This window comes from Thalia democratica, chromosome 3 (assembly GCF_965202585.1).
Source record: "Thalia democratica chromosome 3, ktThaDemo2.hap1.1, whole genome shotgun sequence".
NCBI lineage: Eukaryota > Metazoa > Chordata > Thaliacea > Salpida > Salpidae > Thalia > Thalia democratica.
In genome coordinates, this window is record NC_139167.1 from 50,095,880 (window position 1) to 50,115,565 (window position 19,686).

Consider the following 19,686-nt stretch of genomic DNA (forward strand, 5'->3'; position numbering starts at 1 on the left):
GGAGCGGAACAACTTGCTGATTTCGACAGAAGATTATTAGCTTCTTTTTTTAGTAATACAACGTTTTTGGGTAATAAAGGTTTGCGTTTGCTTTTAAAATATTAAAAAATATTCTTTACTTGAAAAAAGGCAAATTCAAAATATATATATATGCTACTTTTTATTTGATTATATAAAAACAATAGGTTTATACGACTGTTTCGTATATGAGATATATAACCTCATATACTTATCAGTAAGCTAAAGTTTATTTACATTGTTAAACATAAATTTAAAATTTGAAAACTTCAATTCAATTTGTCGAGCACTATCGACCAAAACTTTTTTTAAACTTTTTAATATGCTACTTTTTAGATGCATAGAGATTAACACAAATGTTAAGCAGTTTTCGTATATGTTATGTTAATGCGTAAGCAAAATCTTAACTTGCTAATTTACTAATTAAGTTTTTGTTATTAACAAACCAATTAGAAGTCTCAAAGTGAAAGTCATTTAATAATCTTATTTTAACGAACTTTATGGTAACACTTCGTTCCACCAAGAATGGCCGATCTGTTATCTAATAAAGTTAATGTTACACCTATTTACCATAAGTAAAAATCATTCATGTCGACTATATTTACGATCAACATTAAAAAAAAAAAGAAACAGTTTAACTTTTTTGGTATATTAAATAAACTAACATCTAATATTTTCGAAGCCGGCTTCATTCAGCTACTAAAAATAAACGAAAAATAGCATTTTTATTACGCACGCTACAATTTTAGATACAAATGTATAAGTTTATAGAACAAAAACTTACATCATGATTAAAAAAGAATTAATTTGTTCTTCAAACTTAAAATTTGTATCTATAAAAACTAACAATTATAGTTAAAAGTAATAACACATTTAACGTTTCATATTTAGTGCTTTTATACCAGTTAAAACTTGAAATATAATTCATAGTCTAATTTTTTTCTGATTTAGAAAACGTAATAGTGTTGGTTTCTATGTAAAATTTAGAAAATTTGACTTAAAACTTTAATTTTTTAAGTTTCATTTTGTTTAACTTTTGGTAGCTTTATTTGAAAATTAAAAATTGTAAGACTAAACTAAAATAAAAGATTATGTTTAGACTAAATCTATTAAAGGGTTAATTTCAAAATTTTGTATCAATTTCCAATATGGGAAAAGGTTAGCTATTTTTGATTTTATAAACAGTCCTTAGTTATATCATCTTTTAATATATATATCTTTTTAAAATAAACCTATTTAGATATATGGTACTTTTCAAAAGTCCTGGCTAAAAAACATAATGAACTTTTTTTTTTATATTATTGTTATAAATATTTTATAAGTTTATCTAAAATTAAAATTAGTTAAAGGTATTTTATCGAACAAACTTTTAAGTATCTAATTACATATATTGAAAAAAAGCTTGCTTAGTTATAAATAGAAAAATAAGTCGTTCTGAGTTATTTTAAAGTATAGCTGCTTTTGTTTTAATATTACATTATAACTAAACTTATACAAAATATTCTCACTAGTATGATATACGTAACATTTTAATATAGTTTTGCGTGCATAGTTACTTTTGTTTAATTATCTAATAGATCAGTTATTGTTTTTTTTAGACAAGTACAGTTTATTATTGTTAATTTATTAAACAACATTAAGAATTTAGAAAAAAATTCCTTTTAGTTTAATTAGACAAAAAACTACACTACTCAAAATGAAATACATTTTTATTTGTTTATTTCGAAACGTCTATAAATAGTCAAAGTACTAAGTGAAAACATTATTTATTCATATTTTGCACAAATGTACTTTTTTATTTTTACAATCTTTCATTCAACCATTTACATTTTCTAAAACCAATTTCCTATTTGGAATGCTAACTATCCGTATGTAACAGCCTTTTTTCATGATACCAATCCTAAACCATGTGTTATAAAAGCTTTTCAAAATTCAAATTTACAAGGAAAAATTAGTTAAAAAGCACAAAAATATCTAACTTGAAGAAAGTTTGTGAATTATGTGAGTAAAAGCTAAAAATTATTAGTAAAACATTTCATTGTCTGCAATTAAAAAATTCTTTCATAAGTATTGCAGCATCTTTTGGTACTACAGCTATAAAGATTACACTTAGTGTAAGTAGAACTTGAAATAAACATAGTTTAAGCAGTAAGTAGTGCTTAAGTACCGCTTATCAAGGTTAACTGAGTCACTAAATTCTATAAATTTATTTGTCTACATTAGCCCAACTAGTACTCTTATTCAGGTGTTCAAAAAAAAGTTTAAGTGAAGTGTATTTTTGAAACCTTTGAAAAATTAGTCAATAAAGATGATTAATGCTGTTGACCATTAGTTATTTTCACAGTATCCTTATAACTTAAGTCCAAAACATTTGGATCAAAAACACCTAATCAGAATAATGATGTACATTTACAACACGTACGGATAACGTTAAAAATGTTGTATCTATGACTCATAAAGCTTTTATGCAAAACTTGATAACTTATGTTATCAACGATGATAAGGTTACACCAAACTACAAAATTCAAAACTTAAAAAAAGCAAAACAATAGGTTATTAAATATAGTATAGAAAATAACAAGAGTGTATCACGATGACGTGCTCTAATTCGCAACGACATTAGACGCTGCGGGTGAGATCGTCATACTTTGGAGGATTGATCCCATTCAGATTGTGCGTTTCGCCGTCTCCCAAAACTTCTTCCTTGTAAAACGGTTCCATTTCTTCCATTTCAGTTCCTTAAATTTTGTTTTGCAAAGCTAATGGAACTGAAAGAACTACATTTTTAAGGTCAGTAAATAATTTTGTTTTAAATGTTTAAAGTTATACTTACCAATACAAAAGCTAATGTATAATTAAATGTATGAATTTATTAGTTTTCAAAGTTATATTTAAGATTAGTTTTTTGAAGTTTGAAGAGTATTAAAAAAATTTAACTTTAAATACAGAATAAAATAAACTATCCTTTCATGCATTATACATACACTTTTAAAACTTTGTTTAATACAAAAAAACTTTTGTGTTATACAGTTTTGTAAACGAATTCAAAGAAGACCTTTATAGATTTTTCACTTACAGAAATATATTGACAAATGAAAAATTATAACTGATTATTGTTTGTATTTTAGTGTGATAAAAATATGACAAACTAAACTTTTATATGTAAATCGTTTTATAATTTACTTTTAGTTATTTCTACATTTTAAAAATGGTTTTAGTTGTTATATAATGGATTTTTAAAAACTTTCTTAATTCTTGTTATTCGTTAATCATCTAATTTTTGAGTGCTTTGAACTATGTTTTGTTATGCTCATTACTTAAAAATTAGTAACTAAAACATGAATCTATTTTTTCATATACATTTTTAAATATATTTAAAAACTTTGAAAATAAGTTACAAATGTTGCATTCATCCGTACTGCTATAAAGCTTCAAGTTTATGTTAATTTAAATGCTAGTTAATTTAGTTGCAATTTAAATAATCCTTATAAAAACTTATAAATCATAATTTATAATATTTATGTCATAAACTTAATAAGTTATGCGAAGAATAACCTTTTAACACTGAACTATCAGCTTTTTAATTGATTTTTTGTTTTATTAACCACTTTTTGACAGCTAAAAAAGGTATTTTACTTTATATATATTTTCAGCATAAGAATAAAAATTATGATAAAATTGGAAATTTTCTATCAGAAAGCTTAATAAAAATAAAACTTATATGAAAACTAAAAAGAAAAAAAAGGGTTAGTTATTTTTAGACCTATTCAGTCAGAAAGCACAAAAACAAGTTTAACCTTGTAAAATAATTTCAAATACCAAAAAAGTATTTTTGAAAATTGAATAATAGCATAAAATAAAATAAAATTGACTACATAGCTGCCAAATTTTTATCCTTTGACTAAAACTTTTCATTGAAGTGTATTTTTTATTTTAACATTTAAATCTTAGCAAAAGTGGTTAAAATATAAATTCATTTGATCCATAATATTGATTTAATTGTCTGTTTAACTTAGTTTAATAAAACTTACCATCTCCCTTCAGTGTTTTGACAGTTTCTTCTTTCGACCTGACGCACTGCATCCAACGCTGTTGAACGTGTTTATGGTTTTTCAAAGCTTTTATTCACAATACTTTTATATTGACGATTTTTTCTTACTTTACTTAAAGAATTTTATATTTTTGTTCGTTTGAGATGAAAATCAATATCGTTTAGTTTGTTTTCCAGATTAAAATTTGAAGTTATTTTATTTTATACAACACATTAAAAAAACAATAAAACCATATTCAATAAAAATTTTTGATTTTAGTCAATGAATTAAACTTCAATTGGGTGCTACTAAAACCTGTTTAAGATCACCCTTGGTCTTCCACAAAAAGTAGAAGAGAGCGTAGCCAGGCACCCACATGACTGAGGAAAGGGTGAGAAGCCAGCAAATGACCAGCCCCCAATCAGGGTAGACGTAAGTGAAATCAAAGCTTTCGTACTTCAGCGGCTTGTAGAAGCACAAGCTGACAACCATCAGTACCTAAAGTTAGTATAAATTTGTTATTTATGATTCTAATGTGATAAAAGTTTTAATTTTGATTTTTTTAACAAAAATTATTTTTAATATTTGTTCAGTTTTATTAAAGTGTAAATGCATAACTGTATCAATTTGTCATACTTTTTAAGCTATCTATTATATCAAAGTTTAAGAACTTTAGTATATTAAAAAATATAATCTTTTTTCCTACAATTTAAATAAAGTAGTTTATAATTTTGTATTTAAACTTTTTTGTCTTATAAAAAATCTAAACTGTTAAAAAAAGACATTTAAACGTTTTCAATGCAAATAGAAAATGAATTTTGATCATTTTAGATTAAGAATTTAAGTTTTGCTTGTGGTTTAAAGTAATAAATAAGAAATATAAACTAAAAATAATTAAAACTACTTTTACAACAAACATATTATGCAACAAAAATAAACTTTGATCGATAAACTTTTTCAATTTTCAAGATGCATAAATTTAAGTATCGATTGCAAAGTGAAACTTGCTAAGTTCATTTATTAACTATTTCTAATCTTTTAAAAGGTTTTTGATGCATTAGAAACACTAAGCTTATTGAATTTTTGCACGCAATCAAACGCATAAGGACAGAAAGAGATTGAATTCATTTAAAAAAATCAATTTGCTGCGGCTTTGCGTCAAATCGATACTAATTTACACCAGGTATGGCTTAAATTTAGCTTTTGCCACAGGTTGTATGTGCTTAGAAAGCAACAAAAACGGTAAAAGGTATTCTCTATTTCTGCAAAAACAGGTAAACTTTAAAATCGAGCTAAAGTGATTACAGCGCAGCGTATACAATATAGGTAGAAAGTTAAAGTAAACTCATTGCAGTGCGTTTGTACGAATGGAAAACTACTGGTACAACTCTACTTATCTAATCGTCATTAACTGCCGATAGTTGTTTACAGAATATCATTATCTAACAACTGCTTTGTGTCAAGATAGTTTATATGCTATTTTACTATGCTTAATTAAGTATATAAAATAAAACTTCTAAAAGTTTTTAAAAAAATTGTCAAAATTAAGGTTTAGAAAAATTGCAAAATTATTAGAATGCAAAAATAATTATTTATTTTACTTTTTAAAAAAATTAGTAAATTTTAGTTGTTTAAAAGGAGTTTGAAGACTTTTTTTTGAAATTAAAAAATACTTGATTTTAATTCCATTTAGAAGCTTAAAAAAATACTTAAGTGTCGATTAAAACAAACTACACGCATTTCAAAAACTAATCTTTTTTTTAAATCTAATATAATACTTTTGTTTTACATAGTTTTAGATCTTGCGTGATAGTAGAAAGAAGTTTATAAATTTTATTAAAAAATCTTTTGAAGCTATGCATTTTTCTATTTATAAGTATAGCTTCATACATTAGTTTCAAAGCTAATAGTTTTACATATTTTACAATGTTATTGTATGTTGTATATATACGTCTAATACAGTACCTTATTTCTAGTATCTGATTCTAACTACCTACTATTTTTTGAAATAAGTATTTTAGTGTTTTTTTGAACAACATAGTAAATTGATCAATACTAAAACTTATTTACATTACTTTTATTTAGAGTATTTTTAAAGTGTTCTAAATTTTTATTTAAACTATTTTAGAACACATTATTTTTTAAATGTAGGTGGTTGATAGAAGTATTTAAAATTTGTTAATTTTTTATCTTACATTTGTTTATTTATAAAGAGGTATACGTTTGTTGATTTTAAACTTTAGTATATTTTGTTTTCATAAAATGAAAGTAGATCTAATAAATTTTTCTTTCTACAACTTTTCACTTTAAATATAACCTTCATAAAAGTACAAAATTAAGCTAAAGCTAATTAAAAAACTATATAACTTATTTAAGATTTACAATAAAAGTGTTGCGTTTTTTATTAGGAATAAATTCTGTGTCAAAAATTCTAAACTAATATCTTAAAACTACTTAGTATAAGTTATAAATTTTAATATTTTAGTTAAGTTTTATTATATATACGTTTTTATATCATCAAAAAAAACATCGGCAAAAGTCTACAGAGCCTAAGTCTAGACTTTTGTATGCCGTGAGATAAGCTCAAAGTTAACATAAATTTTTCATCATACCAATGCGATCATCAGACCACAAGCCTTCGGTGGAGTGAGACCCAGGCTTCGTTCTCATTGAAACTCGTCAGTCAGCCGCAACCTGAAAAAGCTGAAACGCAGAGGTTGCGGCTGACTGACGAGTTTCAATGAGAACGAAGCCTGGGTCTCACTCTACCGAAGGCTTGTTGTCTGATGGACGAGTTGGTAAGATCAAATCTTTACTTATTTTTGATACAAAAATAACTAACGGTCGTGCAAATAGGACAGATCCACATCCATGTCCACTTGAACCAGGGTATTGTGGGCTCGAAACCGATCATGTCAATAACACTGGTCCACAGCTTGTCGATTCCGAAGAACCACGCCATGCACACGCACTGGGCGCAACCGAGGAAGAGCAGGCACCATCCTGCAGCGGCGTGCTTATCAAACATCTGGAACACGTATATACCCCCCTGTCAGTGCATAAAGTTTTGTTTAGGTTTTGGTTGTTGTAAAAGTGGATGTGTTTTACGCAGGCTAGTACTATGCTTGGCTTTTGTTACTTAGATTTGTTAGAGTGCGTGAAAGGTAATTGACTGTGTGTGTGCCGTACTCATAACCTATTCTTTTTATTACTGTATGAATTTAAAAAAAAACTGTTATGTTCTTGTATGTGTTTAATTTTTTTGAAAAATAAGTAAAAATCTGACTTAAATTCTATGTTTGAAATAATTTTGAACTAAGTTGTTGTTTTGTTTTAAAAAATATGGCGGCACCCTCAAGAATTGTTTCTTAGTATTTCGAATTTAGTCGTTTTTTTGCAATTTTATTTTAAATTTAATGCTTTAAGCCGACGCATCCTATCCAATTATTTTATTAACTTCTCCAAACACAAACGTAATATCCCTAAGCATAGAAAATATTTAATTCAAGTCGAAAATTAAAAGCCAAGTTTAGTGCTAGTCTACAGCCAGTTAGCAACCTTATGGATAGAAAGTATTAATTAAACTAACCGCCGAGCCCATTAGAAGGCTCAGAGATACCAAAAAATCCTCAAACTTCTCCAAATAAAAAACTTTCACAATCTACTAAACAAAGCTCTCATTTCACAGTCATGCCAGTCTAAGTCACTGTGGAGATGCAGTAACTGCGGTCTTCTACAATTTACTTACTTTTGCAGTTACTGCATTTTCCGGGTGTAAAGATCGGAAACTTGTGGTGAGTTTGTTGGGAGGGATCGGAATGTTTTCCTTTGAATTGTTCGAGCACCTCTATCTTGGTGCTACGAATCTATGTATAAACGAATACCTCAATTTATATGAACTAGCCAAGGCCCGAGTGCGTTTATAAAGGCCCGAGTGTATACATACTTTTGTTTTAAATAGATTCTTTAAACGTGACATCGGTTTTGTAAATTGTTAAAACTAAACTGTTTAAAGTTTTTATCTAGTTACTGTTTAGAATAATCTGCAACAAACAATAGCCTGTACAAACAAGTTAACAAAAAAGTCCAAAAACTGTAGAAGCTAGATTTTAAAAATTTCAGACTTTTAAAGATTAACTTCAATTTTTGATGTCAATGTTTGAAAGAAACTACGCAATTCAGAAGTGAAAATAAATAAACACAACAAACTGAAAAACTTACCACTACATTAAACTAAAAATGTATAAAACTTCATATTTACTTTATAATTTTAAAGTCAAAAAATACAAAAAAAAATACTGATAAATTTAACAGCAATAGAAATTGAGAATATTATATACCAGCAAAATATCAAGTACTAAAAACTAATTCACAAGAAACTCATTGCATTTTAAGAGTTTTATTCTAAAAAGACTAAAAACGTTTTGCCTATTTTTTTAGGTTTAAGCTAAGTTTTAATCGAAAGTTAAAAGTAAATGAAATAAATTTAAAAGTTTTAAACATACTTTTTGTTGGAATAAGAGGTAGAATGTTCAACTAACATTAGTGACCATGCTGATGCCAATGGCGAACTGGACGAGACAGAGAAGGGCTAGAACCATCTCTCTTCTCCACTTCTTTTTAAACCAGGCCGGGTACAAGTCAACGAAAGCAGCTATCAAAGTTTCAAGACCAACAAACTGTCATTTTTTTTGTTTAAGTTTACATTATATATTTGTAATCACATAGTTTGTCATGCAAAATAAGTAAATCAGTTATTTAAAATTGAATATCTTATTTAAAAAAAAACATAACGTAGTTCTTATTTTGTTTTTATTACAAAACTACTCTTACTTCGCTGTCAAGACCAAGTAGAAATAGCATAAAGAAAAATACGCAACCCCAAAACTGCGGCCAAGGCATTAAAGTCAACGCTTTAGGATATGCAATAAATGCTAAGCCTGGACCAGACTTTGTTACCTCTGCCACTGTGACGTTCTGTTAACATGAACATTGTATTAAACAAATAGAGTTGTAAAAAAGGTTTGTCTATGAAGAAAACGTTTTACTTGTTCATTTGCCATAAATCCGAGAACTGAAAAAATGGCGAAACCAGAAATTATGGAAACACCGCTATTCAAGCAAGACAGTAAAATACAATCCCTGTTTAAGAAAAAATAACTAGTTAAACTTGTTCTGTAGTTTAAGTTTTTATTTATAATTTAAAAAAAATTCTAAAAAAATTAAAACATGTTTGTCTAAATTAATATTAAAAAGTGTTAAGCACAAGTACTTAAATTTTAAATCTTTAAATTTTAGTTACTGAATTAAGTTCCTGTTTGTAAAGTAAATGATAATAAGTTTTTTTACCTGTAGCTATTGTATTTATAACCATTGTAACTTCCCATTGTTATAATCATTCCTTTACAAAGGGCATATGAAAAAAATACTTGGTTCGCTGCATCAAGCCAAACCTACAGTTTTTAAAAATTTCAAAGTAATATAATTTAAAAAATTAAACATTAGTTTAGTTTATATTAAAGCCTAACTAAGATGATCCTTTATTTTAGTGTATACTAAAACCGAAAACAGGATATTTCTTAATGCTTGGGTTTGTATATAAATGTATTCATTTGAAATTTTTTTTTTTCACTAGAAATAACAATAAAAAAATTAAGTAAACAGAATTTAGTAAAGTACAATGTTAAAAAAGTTATATAAAACTAATATTTTGACCAAAAAAGTTTTTTTTTGTTTTTTTAGCTCATACTAACTAAAGAGAAGTTTAAAGATTACACGTTTAAACTGGTTTAAAATTAAACTCAAAACATATAAAATAATACTCTTGTTTATTTATTTATACAAATAAGTGTTTAACGCTTATAGTTAGAAAATAAAAATTTTATCTTTACTAACTGTAAATGTAAAAACATGACAAGAGTTAATAATTAAAACTATTGAAAGGAATCAAAGTATTTTATACGGTAAGTGCTGTACTTTTCAGCCGTGACTTTAAAATAAGTTGTATACCAAAAGGATGAAAAATCAAATAAAAGATTGAAATTTTGAAAATTTGTGCTGATTAAAAATTGGCACTAAACTTTAGCCTAAATAGAATAACTAAAGCTTTTACCACCAATTTTTATTTATTACTTTTAAAGTGTTTAAAGAAAAAAAAACTATATATACAAAATAAACACTTAATACTTGTTAGCTAAATGTATAACAGAGCAGCCAGTATGGTTGTCATAATTTAGAGCTTTTTTGTTTGAGCTTATGCAAACTTACATGCTAATTCATAAAAAAAATTTAGATTATGGCAAATATGGCAGCCAGTATACTCACTTTAGTTTCAAGAAGTTTTGTAGTATTTGGTCTGAGATAGTAGGCGACGCCATCCATCGCCCCTGGCAGTGTGAGACCCCTGATCAGCAGGACAAACAGCAAGAGAAGCGGAAAAGTGGCAGTAAAGTACACAACCTTTAAAACAATAATCAGATTAGTTACATGATAAATATTTGATAATTCGGAACAGGTTTATTTTATTTAATCAATTAAACCTCGTTTAATTTTACTAATTAAGCTTATAAAAGCTGTAATAAACAGTTTTGCTTAAAAACTAAACTTTTGTTTCTGTTAATAACATTGAAAAATATCTATATAACAACTTAACACATGTGAATTTTGAGTAATACTAAACTTCGCAAACACTTAAAACACAACTCGTTACCTTGCTGGTCCAACCGATTCCCTTCCAGATGCAAAAGTACATTATGATCCAGGTGAGCAGCAAGCACAACAGAAGCTCCCATTGCACGCTTCCTATGTTTTCTAAGCCCGAGGACTTTGCTAGAACTCCGCGTCTAAAATGTTAAACAATGAAGAATGACTACACATATTACTTATAGAAAGTCATTTTTATAATAAATACTGCTATGACAAAACAATTATGTAGACTTATTGAACACACAACGTTATTCTTGTGTACATTTATACATCGTTGTTATTAAGCTTTTCGGACTTAATCGCATAAAAACAAAATTTATAATCCAAACCCAATACAATTTTAACTAAATTTAGAAAGTTTTTTTTTAGTATAGTTTGTTAACTTTACTTAAATAATAACTACTTATAAACTTATTTTTATACCGTTACCGTTTTGATTTAACCTTTAAAAATAAATCTATTAAGTTAAGAAATCAAGAGGCATTTAAAGTGTTTGTCGAAAAACCGTTTTTGATTTGATAAACTAAAAAAAACCTTATTGCTATTTGATAGCAAATTATTTATATCATACGCGAAGATACTATTTCAATAGACTTTAAAAGTTATACTCACTGCCAAAACTCCTCAACAGACGATACCGTGCCGTTCACGTTGGACAGAGCAGCAACAGACACAGTGGTCGTCAGGTTAGCCGAAGGTTTCGAAGTAACGTTTTCAGACTTTGTACCGAAAACGAAGCAGCTCTCAGTATTGAAGTCGTTGTCGCACGTCGCCCACGGTAGCACCTCGTTCATGCTGGCAAAAAAGTATCGGGCGCTCCACGCCAATATCACCGCGTAATACGTGTTCAAGTGAAAGTTGATTATGTTCACTGCAATTCCGATTCCTTGAAATTGTTTTGTAAGTTAACGGTGTATCAAGAAGTTGTATAAAATATTAAAACAATCTATCAAGTGTATGTTTTGATGCAAGCTTATATTTAAAAAAAAATTCGATACTAAAAAGTGTATGATGTACATAACAATTAATCTAATAATAATGTGTTTGTTTTAATACAATACTATGAATGTTTAACAAGCTATTTTAATCAAGTAAGTAAAAAGTTGTTTTAGATAACACCTTGATTGAAACTGATTAAAAGCTGCTTTTTCTTTTTTAGTTTGAAACTAGCAAATTAAATATATAATAACTTTCTTAACCTATAATACGCTTACTAGTTAGTTTTTGTTTTCAACAACTTGACAAAGTTTAACTACTCGTTGAATTTTTAAAAATTCGTAACATTTTTAAGCTTAATTTTAAATTCTAGTACTTCTTTTCATAGTTAAAACATTCTAAAAGCTTTTATTAGTCTATAACTTTTAGTATTTTCAAATTTTATTTATTTATAACTTATTTTAAGTATAGCATATGGTAGTTAGCGTGACTAAATACTGAATTCTCACAAAAAGCTAAGTAAATACCTCCTGCTAAGTTATGTTATAAGTAAAGTTAATAATGTTGTTAAATTTAATAAAGTTTTCATGCCTTGAATAAGTTTTCCAGACTACATTATGCTATTAACTAATAATAAAACTATGCAAAGTAAACTTAATGAAATTTTATATTAGAATGAAATTTTTTGTAGCACAGGTATTTCCTTTTTCGAAAACGCTTTTAGAAACTATAAGTTTTTATGTTCACAAAGAAGTGTTTTATATGTGTAAAAAACGATACTTAAAGAAAACAGAAATTGCATTAGCAGTATATAAGTAATAAGCTAATAAAAGTAGTTCGATATTGTTATATAAACTGAATAAAACTTATGGATAAAAGCAAAAATCTTTTTACTATGTAGTTCACAGGTATGTGCTCAAAAGTAGTTATCAACTTTTAGTTAAAAACTTTTGTATTGTTATGTGTTTTGATTTAGAACTAACATAATACTGAGTCAATCACAAGATGTTTCAATCTGTATTCTTCAAAGACTATGATCAAGCTCTATAAAGCATGAATTGTATCTTATTTTCTTTTAGTTAGGTAATTATAATATGTTTAATACGTTTTAAGTAAAAAAGTATCTCCTGCAGTTATAAAACAAATCAACCTCTCAACATAATTCATTAAAAATGTAGCTAATTTAACATATTTAAACTATATTTGTAACACGCTAAGATGATGTAACTTCGATTAGACTGCCCAACAGCTGTTATAAAACTAAGTTTCGTATCGACAGTTGGTCAGTGTGTTTCAAACATACTTACATGCTTAATAACTTTCAGTTATCACTTCTAAACATTGTAAACGCTTATAAACTTTTTACTTATTCAAAAAAAAATTACTTAAAAATAGTTTTATTTTAATCAGTGTTAAAACTTCATAATGCGAGAAACTAACTAGTTATAACCTTTTTTAACATATATACTGCCTTTACTGTACACAGAGTAATGATCTTTATTTAGCTATATTTGCGGCTTTACCGCTAATAAGAGCCTTTTAATGTCTAATATCAACTATAACACTGTTGCCAGACATTTTGTCAATCGTTTGAAATAAGTTCTATTAATTGATGAACGATTATTTAGATTAGTTGTTGAGAAAACTGATATTTATTTTACTTTTAGTTTATTTGAAATAAAAATGAAACGTCATAGTTTAATAGAGAATCTAAGCTTAAAATCTTAATTCACTACAAAAAAATTAAAAGTTTTAAGTTTAGTTTATCCGTAAGTTTAGTTTAGTTGTACTTGTTGTAACTAGTAACTAGTTGTTGTAACTAAAAAAAAATTTTTTATAATCTCTTGATCTATACTTTAATTATTTATTTTTTCATAAATTTTTATAGTACACACAAAACAATTAAAGCACCGGCGGTTTGAAACAACTAAACTTAATTTGATATGAACCGCCGCATCAAATATTTCAAGTGATATTTTTATTTTCTCTAACTATTTTGATACAACCGTAATTAAATGCAGCTTATAACCTTTCAAAACTTTCAACTATTTTTACTTTAGACAATTGAAGTTTATAAAATATCTGCAAACTTGATGAAATTAACTCAGACAGTTTCAAAAATCACCTTTCATGAACGGAACGCAGTTGAAAGCAAGAGATGACCCCATGTTGGTGTACTGACCAATGATGACTTCAAGGAAGAAGACGGGAAGAGAGCATGTCACGACGCACAAGAAGTAGGGAATGAGAAAAGCTCCTGTTTTGGCAAATTAAAAACGTTAATAATACTCTGCGCTACAGTTTTAAAATTTATAAACCTTTTTACATATTTTTTTTAAAGTAATTGATCTTTAACAACAAACGCTTTAACACTGAAAAAATCTTCTATGATGTTGATAATATTAATAATATTCTTTTACTTCACTAAGTATAACTAGTTTTTGCTTAAATTGTCGGACCTTATATGTGTTTAATGTGCTTTTATGGTTTAGAAAAACAAAAACGAATTGTTTAGATGAAAACGATTTACAGTAAGTCTTTAAACGATACTTCTTTAATTGGTTTAGACTTTAGAGTATAAACACATTTAATAAATTTTATCCTAACATGATAAAAAGACTTAAGTATGTGAAACTATTTAAAAAATATAATTTCAGTTTTGCAAAACCTACTCTAGAAATTCAGTGTATGTTACAAGCAACTTTTTTATTGTTTAGAAATATTACCTCCTCCGTTTTCGTAACACAAGTAAGGGAACCTCCATACGTTTCCGAGTCCGACAAATCCTCCCGCGATCGAGAACACAAAATCTATATTTTTCTTCCATTTTTCACGTAAGTTGGGCGATTCGCTAACCAAATTTTTATCATAAAACAAACATGTTTATTGAAAAAGTATATACTTTACTCATTTAGTTATTCAGATTGTATGAAGCGGTGTTTAAAAATTTTACTTGGCATTTTATTATATGTACGCAAAGTTTTATTTGAGTAAAACTCATTATCTTTACTTTAAACATAATAGTATTATATTTTTTTTCATTATCGAATTTATCTAAAAATAAGTGACGTTTAAAACACTAAATTGTTCGTAATCTTTTTAAAGTGAGCAATACATACAAAACTGAGCTTTATCTTTAGCAGTAAAACATAGCAAAACTTTTAAACTTAATTTTGATAAAATTAATTTAATATTGTCTTGTTAAGTTTTTATTTTACTTATAATTTTTTGAATTAAATCTATTAGTTTAAGCATTAAAAAGTACAACAATAACAACAGTTACTAAATTTAGATACAGTTTAGAATATTATAAATAAAAATATTCAAAAAGTAAATAAGTAAAAAAATACTTAAAAAATACAGCTTTTATTTTATTTACTTTGAATATTTTAGTTTACAAATATAACTGTTTGCTTTTAACTCTAAAAAATGGCACTCAATATTTTTCGGTTAAATATATAGAGTATTTTGCTTAAATAATTAGTTACTTACATAAACAAGTTTCACCTATTGTGGTTTGATAAAAAGTACAAAACGTAAACCGACGTGTAATTTAAAAGTTGAGTTTAAGACAGGGGTCGGCAGCCTTTTGTGACTCGCGGGTCAATTTCCATAGAAAAAAACTGCTCGGAGGCCGCACTATTTAGAAAAAAGCCTTCGAGGGTCGCACTTATTTCAAAAAAATGTATTAATCACTATAAAATACTGTTTTCAACCAAAAATATGATAAAATAAGCAATATGAAGAACTAGTAAAGAGTATTTATTGAATTAAGAGCGTAATTCTAAGTTTTTGTTACAAAACCTTTTATATTTACCGTTTTAAAAAGGTATTTATTCAGCTAAAAAGTTACTCGCAGGCCGCAGACTTTTGTTTTAGGGCCGCAGTTTGCCGACCTCTGGTTTAGAAATAAATAAAACACCAAAAAAGATGAAAAAAAAATCTTGTTTCAAACTAACTACTACGTTTTGATTAAATAAATAACATTGAAGATTGAAAAATTAAAATTAGTAGCTACTCGTATGTTTTTAAATTAAAGCATTTAAATAATATGAGCATTTGATAAATTTACAACTTAGAAAGTAGACTTTTTTTTTTAATTTAGATTAAAGTAAAAAAAATGAATATTTAGATGTCTCAAAAATGTTTCTGTTAAAATAATATGTTGTTAATCAAACATAAAACATTACTACTGCTTCTAAGTAAAAACAAGTTCTGAATAAATCATGTGAAAATTATAAAATATTTAACTAACTTTTTGGGGCTGTTAGCAATTCCTTGTTCTTTTGCCATTTAGTGAATATGAAAAACTTTCGAAAAAATTTTTTGAACTGATCTGAGATATTTTTTAATACAATATAATTTAGTTTTCTAGTTTTGTTCATTTAAATCTAAATATAATATGGCTATCAGTTATAAAATACCTTTATTCTAATATTGTTAAGCTTTTATAAAAAAAAAGTATTAGTAACTGATATTGATGAATATAACGTAACAAATTATAATTTAAGACTTATGCTTGATTAAACTCAATAGGCACACTCTTTTCTAACTTTTAAAGTTTAAAGTATTACATATTAAGTGTTCATGTTTCGACTATTAATATTTATGATAAGTTCGAAACAATAAGTCTTTTTTACAGCTAAAAGTTCTACTTATAAATATGTAATGAGAATATAAATTAGCTGAGACGTTAAGTACTTAAGTCTTGCAAAAAGTTCATAATAATTAAAATAAACATTTTTAAGAATTGTTGCAGTCTAAACATTGTATTTAACTTTAGTTGTTTGAAGATTTTTCAATTAGAAAATAAATTTATATAAACTACGAAACACAATTAACTACCCTAAACAATCTACCGGAAACATGTTTTTAAGAGTTATAACTACAACTATAATATGCAATATCAAAAAATTAACAAGAAATGCAACAAATTATAATAAAATGTTGTATTGATAAGTTTAAACAAAGTCTCATTACTAACTACGAAGTTCACAATACTTCAACATATCTCCAAGTCAAGATATACAAACATTATTTTATGCAAAATCTATACGAAGTATACTGCTGATTAGCGTTACTTATACCTTGTTTTAAATTTATAAAAATGTTTTTTAATGAAATAAGTTTGTTCCTAAACACAAAAAAGACAAATCGACGCTCTTAAATGTAGTTAAATGATCTAGTGTAAAAAAGACCTCTCGGTCATCGTTCTATCATATGTGAATTGCTTTACCATAAAAAAAGTATTCTAAAACTAACTACTTCAATTTTTATAAAACAATTTAAAATTGTAAGTTTTTAAGTTCTTCAAGTTGAAAAAATTTTTGTTGCTAAAGGGTGTTAAAAACAAATTTTAAGTATAACTGTAAATAAATGTAGTTAATTATACCTGTTACTAATATTTTTGTGTACTTAGTTTTTTAAACAAAATTAAAGCAAAATAAAAATTAAAGCAAAATAAAAATTAAAGCCATGATGTTTCTAAGTAAAAAAATACTTTATTTGGTTTACAAAAATAAAGTATTTACTTAAGTTTCTCTTTAAAGCTAACAGTTGTACGTTGTGGTGTTTTTTGTAAGGGCTACCTAAAATTAAAAGTATTAAGAAAGCTTATAGCTTACAACTATTTATTTAGAACAATACAAGATATATTTATTTTAAACTGTCACATAAGACAACTAACTATAAACTAAATAGTAGTAAACACAAAATTATATTCATAAAATAAGATTCACCGGGTGCTCACCATTTACAAACAATTACTAAGTCAATAAATGTTAACACTAAAAAAGTAAAAAGTTAAGAACAACTTAAATATTATCATTTATTATTAGTTTATCAACTTTTTTGAAAACTAAAGTTTGCATTTTAGTCTTAGTAAGTCAACCACGGATTTTTACTGTAATGATAATTTTTTAAGTTTAATAAAAACTACACATTATCAAACAGATAAAGACTAACCTTTTTTTTAATGTGACTTTAGTTCTGTACAAGTGTTTATTTTTTATTAATCTTCAAGTATTAAAACAAAGTCCTGTTTAACATTGAAGGTTCGTATTTTAGTTGACTATTGTAAAGTTAAACACTTTTGATACAACAAGCAATTACTTGTTTAAGCAACAATGTTACTAACTGTTCTAAAAAATAAATTTAGAACGACAATAGCTAAAACGATATAATTCTATTAACTTCGAGTACGTGACATACTTACACATGTAAAAAAAATGTCACTACAACTTCAAAGAATAAAAACAACACTACTTAAAACTATTTAAGTTCTATAAAAAGTTTTGTTAAGTTGTTAAGTAGACGTATTGAAAGATGGTCAAGTAGGTCGTTGTGACAAGCTCACGTTCATTGTTTTCAAAAAAAGAGTTTGAAGACAATGAGCTTGCTGACAAAAGTAAAACTGAAGTCAAAACATACATGTGTTGATTTTCCTTTCTTATAATTAAAAAAAATAACTTTAGAAATTTTAAACTTTAAAATATTGAACGCTGTAAAACTACTTTTCAAAACTAACTGTATCCTATAAAATATTTTACCTATGATCCTAATTAATTCATTAGGGTAATAAACTTTTAGCTTTTTGATTTAAAGTATACCTTAAGTTATTTAAAAAAATAAATAAATTTATACTAATCAGAAGGTTAGCTTGATTGTAACTTTTAACATTATCTGTATAACGTACAAGAAATGCTTATTTCGTCCTTAACGATTTTATATAAAGCATTGTTGTGCTTCTTTATTTTGTTTAGTTTTAAATATATATCATTGTCACATAAGTGTTTATGTAACATAAAAATTGCTTTCTATTAAAGTTAATTTTGTACACATACTTACAAACTATGATAGTTTTATTGTTTTGTGATTAAAAAATTATATGTATAAAGATTTAGTTCATTAGAAGTTTTCTTAAATTTCTACAAAATAGTTTTACACTGTCACTAAAAAACATACTATAATATTAAACAATTGAACTTTTATACTGAAATATTCGTTTTAATAAAGTTCTTACTTTTCGTAAAAGCATGTCTTTTTATTTCAATAAGTAATCAATACACTTTCTACTCTTTTTCACAGTATCAATTTGTTTTTTTTTTTTGGTCAAATAGCAACACACATTTGGTTCAATTAAAAACTTTAACTTTCAAGCTGAACCGAACATATACTTCTGAAGACGAATGCACTCTCAAGGGAATACACAAATATCGTCATTTATCTCGCTAACACACAGTCTAAAACATCAACTTACTAACACTACCTTAACGTTTTGTAAATCTATAAATTCTGCAGCTCGTCTGCTTTATTATCTATCTCGACGCACGGCAGGGCTACTACGCAACTTTTTTCTTTCTTTTTTCACGACATTTATTACTCAGTTTCGAATCAATTTTTTCTTGAGTAATTTTTGGCGAGGGTTTAATGAAATATAAGTCTGTCGTTGGTTTCGGAAAGCAAAGTTAGCAACGGATCGTTTTTTCACAATTACCTTTGTGATATGCAAATGAATAATTTATAGTGAAAAACGTATTTGAAAATTTCGAGGCTAGATTTGTATTTTATAATTATCATTAACAAACACTTCAACTATTTAAAAACTTTATTATTTTGGTATGTACTGATTTTCTTCTTGGTAAAAAGTTTTTGTAAAATTCTAATTTCGACGTATTAAAAATATACTGCTACAACAACTTTTTAAATATTTAAAGTTTTTATTGTTATTTTTTTAAGATGTAGACAAAATTTTACACAGTTTTATTTTAAATTGACTAAAAATTTTGTTTAAATACAAAAAATTGTGTTGAAAAACATATGAGCTAAATTAACTTGCCTATAGTTATGTATTGGATCTTTAAAATAGAGAAGATTTATACGACCTTATAACATTATTAAAACAAAACTTTAAAGCAAAGCGAAAAATATTATTATCGTAAGTTGGTCAGTATAAATAGAATTTAAAGGCTAAGCTTAGCCAAATTCAACAAAATAT

The 19,686-nt window shown here is 26.3% G+C and overlaps 1 protein-coding gene across 2 annotated transcripts; it reads right to left on the reverse strand.

The window, feature by feature from the left end:
* Nucleotides 1-1,720: 1,720 nt before the first annotated feature.
* Nucleotides 1,721-17,809, reverse strand: LOC145831630 (sodium- and chloride-dependent taurine transporter-like). 2 transcript variants are annotated; one of them, XM_082938938.1, is made up of 15 exons: nucleotides 17,655-17,808; nucleotides 15,946-16,026; nucleotides 14,417-14,541; nucleotides 13,816-13,947; nucleotides 11,367-11,640; nucleotides 10,759-10,891; nucleotides 10,374-10,508; nucleotides 9,399-9,502; nucleotides 9,098-9,191; nucleotides 8,883-9,026; nucleotides 8,591-8,728; nucleotides 6,892-7,098; nucleotides 4,365-4,547; nucleotides 4,050-4,107; nucleotides 1,721-2,756 (listed from the first exon to the last, which is right to left on the reverse strand). In XM_082938938.1, exons 2-15 carry the CDS (start codon nucleotides 15,981-15,983, stop codon nucleotides 2,638-2,640), a joined length of 1,884 nt encoding a protein of 627 aa, XP_082795064.1. In that variant the 5' UTR covers nucleotides 15,984-16,026; nucleotides 17,655-17,808; the 3' UTR covers nucleotides 1,721-2,637. The 2 variants fall into 2 exon arrangements, with proteins under 2 accessions (XP_082795064.1, XP_082795065.1); XM_082938939.1 differs by having other exon boundaries at nucleotides 2,650-2,786; nucleotides 17,655-17,809.
* Between the last annotated feature and the right edge of the window lie 1,877 nt (nucleotides 17,810-19,686).